Source organism: Lithobates pipiens, unplaced genomic scaffold (assembly GCF_037356315.1).
Source record: "Lithobates pipiens isolate NorthernLeopardFrog02 unplaced genomic scaffold, aLitPip1_a1.2 Scaffold_3, whole genome shotgun sequence".
In the NCBI taxonomy this organism is placed as follows: Eukaryota; Metazoa; Chordata; class Amphibia; order Anura; family Ranidae; genus Lithobates; species Lithobates pipiens.
Window position 1 is genome coordinate 223,489,231 of NW_027507790.1, and position 9,714 is coordinate 223,498,944.

Consider the following 9,714-nt stretch of genomic DNA (forward strand, 5'->3'; position numbering starts at 1 on the left):
CCTATAACACTCACAGCAGCCAATCAGCAAACCGTTTTCCTAGTCTGACCTCTCGGACATTTGCAGGCACTGCTATGTACAGGCACGGAGCTGTGTCCTATAGCAATCGTATTAAAGTGGAGCTCTGGGCCAAATTAAACATGACATGTATGGCGCTGTCTATCAATAGACTTCACATAGCAGTTTGTATTTCTGAGTCCGCACTGTAACGGTTGTATGATTTGTTGATCCTGCCAGCAGGTACGTTATTTTTCCTTTACTTGTAACATGTGAAGTGACATTTGCATTTTACAGGCTGCCCCACCCCCCATCAGCTACACGGTCAGAGCTACCGTTTACCAACCAGCAGGGGGCGCTGACTACAGGTGGGGAAAGCACAGCTGCCTGGAGTTCACACAGGAGGGTGACAACCAGGCTGTACATTGGGAGCTGGGGGGTCACACTATTAAACAAAGCCTCAGGGGTAGCAGAGACTAGCAGGATCATCAGGTGTTTATTCATTGTAATCACACCAATTATATAAAAACCTGACACAACGACATTTATATAAAATTTTAATATTACAGAAAACTAACTACAACTGATGTCAATGGGAGTATCACTAGGCTGCATTCACTTCATAGCATCTCATGATCGTGTGGAAATGGCATTGCACATATACACTTTTTTGGCTGTTGCTGCGCTATATGGCTAAGACAGCCCATTTATTTCAATGATCTGTCCTACACCCAACAAATGCGGAAAAAGTGTCCCATGCACCTTTATGAGCTTTGTGTGTTTTTTTTAATGGCATGTTTTGGCGTGTTTAATGCATGCTCTTTGTAAGAAAAAAGCGTGTCTGTCTGCCACATTTGGGATGCCGTTAACAATAAATGGAATTGCAGAGATCTCCTTGGTGGAGTATTAGGGATATGGTTGAGCGTAACTAGCACCACCTTTAACAAAAATTTCACTTTTGAGTGGACAGGCCCTTTAAATGTTTATTTTTTGTGGGCAATTGCATTGATGGTGTAAGGATTAAGGGGTGTCTAAATAAAATAGTTGACCTTATGTCTTACTAAATACTTGTATTTTTCTATCCTTCTCTGTAAAATAAGGACTCAGTCATCTATTGTCACGTACTCATCAAGAAGAGGCCGCATCAGCCCTAAAAAGCAGTCTACGCCCAGAAGATTGTCTTATCAGCTGATAACACCCGGAGAATTGTCTTTACTTTGAAAATGTTGTTTTTTTTACATTTGCTGATGTTTGCCCTTTTCTGTCTATAAAAGATGTAATAAAGAAGCCTCAGAGCCACAGTCAGTCAGAGACAGTCAGAGTTAACGACGGACTTCTGAGCAGAAATACTGAATACCTCTGTGTCTCTTTGCTCGGATAAGAACTCTAACTAACAATTGGGAAACGGTAACATAACCTGACAAATAGGTGACTTGTTGAGGTCACACCTAACATTTCTGGCGCCGCGAATAGGGACTCGCTGAAGAAACTACAAGAGGCGAACGAACATAAGGACGGAACGAAATGGTCGGGCACATCAAAGAACCACAGACAAATCCTGCGCAGGTAAGAAAAGCTTTATTTTCTTATAAACTCTGTGCTTCTTAGATTTGTGCCCACCTGATCTGTCTGAATTGTTCTTCAGGTAAACACCAACCTCTGTAGTAAGTGGGTCTTGAACTTAATATTTTGGCTTATGTTACCGTTGTTTCTTGTCTGTCTACTTGTCATCTGTCTGTTGTGAATGAGATAAGCCCTGTTTGTATGGTGTGAATTGAAACATATATCATCCCAATGGGTAACGGAATGCGCCCTTAACTCGTAAGAGTACTTTGGGGGTCCGACACTTAAGTTTGATATACGCTTTTTGATTCATGAGCCTAAAAACGGGTTGAAAGTATAAGTCCTGACTGCCTCAATAAAGCAGGAATAAGAAACGAATGCTGAGAGATTCCATGGTAATGGGAAGGAAATAAGGTCTCCACAAGTCCCGGAGACCTAGTCATATGTGTTTGGCCACCAAAAGGGAATGCTTGTATATGTTGTAGCTGTCAGTCTGGTCATAATATTTGTCAGTTGGCTAGCATATAAAGTAATTCGATTTCAGAAATCTCATATAGGAGAGGTTTTTAGTATTTTGGCACCCTAGGAGGAGAAGGCAACGAGACACTTAGTAAGTGATCCAAACGCCACCTAGGCAGGACTGTCAAAATGGGCCAGACACATGGTAAACCCCAGGAGGAATCTCAGAAATGTTATGCTGTTAAAGACATAATTACAATGTTGTATGGGAAGGATAAGGCACAGGGCACAAATAGGATTCTCAAGAAATTGGGGATGGATGGAGAAAATGGATTAAGTGTAGAAGGTTGGGAAGAAATAAAGAAAGACAGACAGGGAGAGATATTGCAGAACAGATGGGTATCACAAATACGATGTTTAATTAAGGTTTCCAACAGGGCTAAAGAGGAGGGATGGGAGTATTGTCAGGAAAAGGGTGGATGGGATATGAAGGTCCGACACAAAAGTCTTCCTTCTGCTCCCGGCGATAGGGTAAATACGGAAGATACTCCACCTCCTTATAACACTACCACACCAGGTAATGAAAGACCAAAACTTTATCCTTCCTTAAGAGGAAGAGGATGGGTATGCCGAGTATGCGGTACCCAGAATACAGACTGGGCACAGGAATGTGTACATTGCGGCGCTCAAAGACCAGAGCCCGTAGCTCCAGTCCATAGTCGGACTAGGGTAATACAAGTAAATAATCCAAATGCGGGTCAAGCAGGACAGCCACCTACAGTGACCCGACAAGTCGTTCTGAGGACATGGACACCTTGGTCGGCTGACACTCTTATGGCATTAATACAGAATGCTCCTGATCCCGTAGCAAAACCTGCCGCATTCTGTAGATTCGTGACACAATTACTAGACACACATGAAGCAACTTGGCAAGATGGAGAAGATATATGTAGACATAAAATGACACTAACGATGTTTAATCAATTCATGACTAAACTTACCCCACTTAGACCGAATGGGGATCCTACCACAGATCCACCAGGAGTACACCCTCGTCATATAGACTCTAGACCCCTGTTTATTGCTCAGTTACGAGAATTTTGCCAAGGGAAACAGCAGGAAAGGGGTTCGACAGCGCCCATAAAACAGGCCCCAGGTCAGACTGTTACAGAATTTTACCTCAACATGGAAAGCATGATGGCTGACGAAGGTCTAGATTTAGCCTTACCCGTCACCATTAGGGCTTTCAATCGACAGTTTATGGAAGGACTAGTACCCCAAGTAGGTGACAAACTGAAGGCATGTACTCCCGAATGGAGAGCCATACGGGACAGAGGAACATTGTTGCAGAAAGCACAAGGCATAGAGGCTGATTTAGCAGAAACTAAACCCAGAAGGACACCGGGAGTTAACACTGTTGCCCGGGTCAATGAAGGAGGGAATTCCTCCCGTAAACCTCTTACCTGTTATTACTGCAACAAGGTGGGACATATAAAAAGAGACTGTAGGAAAAGGATAAAAGACGAACAGGAAGGAAACACGGACAGAGACACGAGGGACTACAGACAGAGGCGTACCAATGATAGGGACGATCCGACCGCATGACTTGCCCCAGTCCTAGCTGAATCAGAGAACAAAATGCTCCACATGTTGATGAAGGTGGAAGGTAAACATATTCCTTGTTTGGTTGACACAGGAGCGTCACGCAGTCTGTTGTCTGATTCAGTAGTCCCTCCACACATGACGTCCCGTGACACCATACCCATAAGTGGTTATGACGGTCTTTTGTCCGATGCCCCACTGACTAAACCTTAAAAAGTAAAAATAGGGGGAATGGCAACCGCCTGACACTTGTGTATTGTTGCAATATGTAGATGACCTATTGTTATGTTGTCCGGATAACGATACTTGTTTAAAAGCCACTCTCTCATTGTTACAATTCCTGGCTGAAAAAGGGTGCAAGGTGAATAGAACTAAGTTACAGGTATGTCAGAAAAAGGTTGTCTTTTTGGGCCACTGTATATCCCAGGGTACTCGACACCTCACTGAAGACCGAGTCCAGGCCATAAGACAAATGAATATCCCACGCAACTTTAAGCAACTTCGTATGTTTCTGGGAATGGTGTCATATTGTAGACAATGGATACCACATGCCAGTTCTCTGATGCAGCCATTATATGATTGCTTGAAAATAGTACCCTATGTACTCACAGAAGCAGGTCATGAATCTTTTAGCACCTTAAAAAGGTTACTAATTTCGGCACCTGCGATCGGGATCCCTGATTATACCAAAACATTTCATTTGTACATTGCTGAAATCACGGGACACGCAACAGGGGTGTTGACACAACAACACATCAAACAAAGGCCGGTAGCATACTTCTCGGCGGCTCTCGATCCTGTCTCTAGAGGATCACCGTCCTGTGTACGAGCAGTTGCAGCAGTGTCAATTATCATTGACAAATCCTCAGAAATTGTCTTAGACAATCCTGTAGTGGTACATACCACACATGACATACACGCCATCTTATCACAGGTCCAACCAAAACACATATCAATGGCAAGGCAGCTGCGTCTACAATGCACTTTGCTCCTACCCCCCAATGTTACCTTTCAGCGATGCACTTCTTTTAACTTAGCACAGCTTTTACCATTACAGACAGATTTGACAGGGGGGAGTAATGATGATAATGGTGTAGATACAGCACAAGATACTCAGGATTCTGACACACTTTCATTTCATGACATAACATCTGATGAACACGATTGTTTTCAACTTATGGAACAAGAAACCACGGGGTTCCCACATGTCACAGACATACCCATTACAAATGCAGAACACACACTGTACATAGATGGTAGTAGATTTGCCGATGACAAAGGTAAATATCACACAGGTTATGCTGTGGTAACGGACACACAGGTAATTGAGGCAAAGTCACTACCAGCACACATGTCGGCACAAGAAGCGGAACTAACCGCTCTAGAGAAAGCCCTAGAACACTTAGAGGGACAAGAAGGGAACATTTACACTGATTCCGCATACGCCTACGGTGTGGCACATGATTATGGCCACATATGGAAAGCTAGAGGTTACCTTACAGCAGCAGGCACACCTGTTAAACATGGTGAAGGAATCAAAAGAGTCCTGAACAATCTTCAAAAGGTTATAAGAGTAGCCATCATGAAGATAGCGGCACACACGAGCGCAAAAACAACTGAGGCAAAAGGAAACGCATTTGCAGATTTAACTGCAAAGAAGGCAGCTCTAGGGGAAGTAAGCCCTGAGACCTTAGCCACGGTACAGGTGAGTATGCCCGAAACCACATGGCAGCAGCTAATGGAACTACAGGAACAAGCAGGGGCTATTGAGAAGGACCGTTGGGTTAAGGAGGGAGCTGCACCAGGCCTTGACAATACATGGAGGGAAGGAGGCAGAATATGCCTACCTGCTTCTCTATACCCAGCAATGGCAGCGGCTGTTCACTTACCCACTCATGTCAGCTCCAATTCTATGTATAGGATTGTAAGCCAAGGATGGCTAGCCCCTGGATTCAGTAGTACTGCAAGGAACTACTGTGCTGCATGCCAAATCTGTCTGATTAATAACCCAGGACAGAGAGTGAAAACCCCACGTAAACATCAGGTCCGGGCCCAATATCCCTTTCAGAGACTGCAGATTGACTACATACAAATGCCTAAGAGCGGCCCCTTTGAATTTGTTCTCGTGTGCATCTGCCTATTTTCAGGCTGGCCCGAAAGTTATCCTGTGAAATCAGCTACGGCAAAAGCCACCGCCAAGAAACTGATTACTGAGCTGATACCTAGGTTTGGTCTCCCAGAAACGATAGAATCAGATAGGGGGACACATTTCACGGGAGAAATAATGCAAAATGTGATGGCAATGTTAGGGGTTCAACAAAGTTTTCATACTCCTTACCACCCACAGAGTTCAGGATCAGTAGAAAGAGTAAATGGTACAATCAAGCTGAAAATACAAAAAGCTATGCAGGAGTTGAACAAACCATGGCCTGAGTGCCTAGCTTTAGCTTTGTTCTCTATTAGGTACACCCCAACAGGAAAAACAGGGTTATCCCCATATGAAATACTGTTTGGAAGTGCACCTAGATTAGGTTTATATTTTCCTCAAAGTATGCAATTACAATGTGATAGTTTAACTACGTATGTAATACAGTTGCAACAGCGTCTGACTAAAATCCACAAGAGTGTGTATTCTTCTCTTCCAGACCCTAATTCTGTCACAGGTACACACGATCTACAACCAGGAGACTATGTGTATGTAAAGAAACATACCAGAAAGACACTGGAACCAAGGTTTGAAGGTCCTTTCCAGGTGCTATTGATTACAGCAACCTCAGTGAAATTGGAAGGGAAACCTACCTGGATCCACGCTTCTCATTGTAAAAAGGAGCCAGTTGGCAAATGACAACATGTATCTTTTTATTGTTTCAGTAATTCTGGCTAATAGTTTGGTTACCTCACAGAATAAAATACACAAGGATGAAGGATTTTCTAAAAAAATGTTATTACTGAAGTTTAAATATGCTTATGCCCAGAAGTCAGGATATGAGAAATGTTGGATTTGTAGCAAATTACACCCCAGCACAGCAAGTATACCACTGATGGCAGTTCCTATAAACTATACTGATCTTGCTAACAGTAGCATTAACATAATTAAAACAAATACCAGTGAGACAGTAATGTTTAAGTCAAATGGTCTCGCCTTTTTCCCTGATTGGTGTTTCAACTTAGGGAACACAACGGGAGGAAATGGAGAATGCCAAGACAGCAAGTTTAATTTGTCCATTGTCGTATTAAATGGAAGCTTCTATCCCAGTAATTCCAGCACACACCAGACATTATCTGACTTCCTCACTAACATTGTGGATAATAATGTTAGGTGGTTAGTATCCAACTTATCCCTCTATGGATACACCTCTCGTTATAGAAATGATATCAGTTCAAGATCAGTAGCACTGGGAAATAATATATACATCTGTTGTGAGGATAAATGTTATACTTGGATACCTAGAAAAGCTCAGGGATGGTGCTACCTCGCAAGTTTAGTACCAGTAATGGGAGTAGTAGGTGATGAACGAGGTGATCACCTATTAGAAGCTAGCATGCATCCTAGATATCCCCTCAGGTATCGTAGTAAAAGAGAAATATTCCTGAAGAAGGACATGGCATGGGCTTGGTTCCCGTCCTGGACAGGATGGGGTATAGACTTAATGAAACGACTAAATAACTATACAGGAATTATTAATGATGTTTTGGAGAAAAACTCTGATGACATTACTAAGTTAAATCTGGAGACCAGAGCCATCAGACAACAATTAGAATTACATGAATTAGCAATTGAAAGTATGAGTGCAGCACTGACAGGACTCTGTGAAACTACTGAGGACTATGAGTGCTGTACTTGGATACATAACACCAGCATTGAGGTACCTGATTATTATGACATCATTGCACAACACCGTACGGAAGTAAAGAATTTACAAGAGAAGGCCCGAAATATTGGTCGCGACTGGGATCCGTTTGGTGGAACTTTTAGTTTCTCAGGGTTATTCTCTTGGGTTAAGAAGGCAGCAATGACGATTATAGTGGTGCTCTTATTCGTATTTTTCTTTTATGTATGCTTTAAACTGCTCATGTGCTTTTGCAAGAAAGCCAAGGTAAATGATGCGGAAAAGATGGAACTTTTGTGAAGATAGGTAGATTTAGATTCTTGACATCACCCATCTGTCAGAAAAGCCACTCTTCCTGAATTTTAGATGTTGGTACTGTCCAGGGGGATGGGTGTATACCCCTCTGACAACTCGCGGTCAGGGAGAGTACTCTGGATATAGGCTGACTAGAACTTGTTCAGGTGGACCCAGGGCAAGAGGGAGGGGTGATGTCAAAGGGGGAAATGTAAGGATTAAGGGGTGTCTAAATAAAATAGTTGACCTTATGTCTTACTAAATACTTGTATTTTTCTATCCTTCTCTGTAAAATAAGGACTCAGTCATCTATTGTCACGTACTCATCAAGAAGAGGCCGCATCAGCCCTAAAAAGCAGTCTACGCCCAGAAGATTGTCTTATCAGCTGATAACACCCGGAGAATTGTCTTTACTTTGAAAATGTTGTTTTTTTTACATTTGCTGATGTTTGCCCTTTTCTGTCTATAAAAGATGTAATAAAGAAGCCTCAGAGCCACAGTCAGTCAGAGACAGTCAGAGTTAACGACGGACTTCTGAGCAGAAATACTGAATACCTCTGTGTCTCTTTGCTCGGATAAGAACTCTAACTAACAATTGGGAAACGGTAACATAACCTGACAAATAGGTGACTTGTTGAGGTCACACCTAACAATGGTAAGTGGTCAGTGGCAGTGTTTTTTTAAACCCCCCTCCATTGGTGGCATTGGTGGTCAGTTTCTGATAACGACGTCCAACGATGTCAATTGCCGATAACGAGGTCCAACTATGTCAATTGTCAATAACGAGGTCCAACTATGTCAATTGCCGATAACGCCGTCCAGTGATGTCAATTGTGGATAACGCCATCCAGTGATGTTAATTGTCAATAACGCCATCCAATGATGTCAATTGTGGATAACACCGTCCAGCAAAAAAAATTGTTGATAACGCCGTCCAGCACCGAAAATTGTCAAGGAGTGGCAGTGGGGGATCCGAGAAGAGGAGGATCCGGGGTGCTCTGTGCAAAACTACTACACAGAGGTGGTAAGTATAGCATGTTTGTTATTTTAAAGAAAGAAATTACATTTAGAATCACTTTAACTACTTCCCAACTCCCCATAGCAGATATACTGCTACATTCCATTATGTGCAGAATCGCGTATATATCCAGGATTCTGCACTTCCAGGTAGGGGGAAAGATTTGTCACAGCGGAAGCAGATTAGCGGGTGCCTGCCAATGGATCTCCATCATATGACGGCCTACTATGATCGCAGCAGCGGGCAGCACGCTCTGTGTTCCTGAACACAAACTGAGGTAAAGAGCCAATCAGCGGCTCTCTACCACGTGACACAGCTGATCACGGTGACAACGGAAGCTGGTTACTGGCTCTCTTCACTACTCCTTCTGACGCTGTCAGTGCAAGCGTGTGGAGAAGAGGAGAAAAGAGATGATAATTGGCTTCTACAAGTGCTGCCAATCAGTGCCCACCAGTATTTCCCCATCAATGTCACCTATCAGTGCCGCTCAGTGTCGCCTACAAGTGCCTATCAGTGTTGCCTATCAGTGTCCACCAGTGCTGCATATCAGTGCCCATTGGTGGCTCTTCATCAGTGCCGTCTTATCAGTGCCTATCAGTGCCTCTTCATCAGTGCCCACCAGTGCTTCCTCATCAGCGCTCATCAGGAGAAAAATTAACTGTTTGCAAAATTTAATAATAAACTATGAAAACGTTTTTGTCAAAATTTTCAGTCTTCATTTGTTTATTTAGCAAAACATAAAACCCCAGTGGTGATTAAATACCACCAAAAGAAAGCTCTATTTGTGTGAAAAAATTCTAAAAATGTAATTTGGGTACAGCGTTGCATGACCGCTCAATTGTCATTCAACATGTTACAGCGCTGAAAGCTGAACATTGTCCTGGGCAGGAAGGGGGTGAAAGTGCCCAGTAGGCAAGTCTTAGGGGTAGCAGCTACTGGCAGGATCATCAA

The 9,714-nt window shown here is 43.1% G+C and overlaps 1 protein-coding gene across 1 annotated transcript; it reads left to right on the forward strand.

The window, feature by feature from the left end:
• The first annotated feature begins 1,054 nt into the window (after window positions 1–1,054).
• Window positions 1,055–8,397, forward strand: LOC143940973 (uncharacterized). Its single transcript, XM_077462823.1, has 2 exons — window positions 1,055–1,563; window positions 6,267–8,397. Exon 2 carries the CDS (start codon window positions 6,471–6,473, stop codon window positions 7,749–7,751), a length of 1,281 nt encoding a protein of 426 aa, XP_077318949.1. The 5' UTR covers window positions 1,055–1,563; window positions 6,267–6,470; the 3' UTR covers window positions 7,752–8,397.
• Window positions 8,398–9,714: the final 1,317 nt, after the last annotated feature.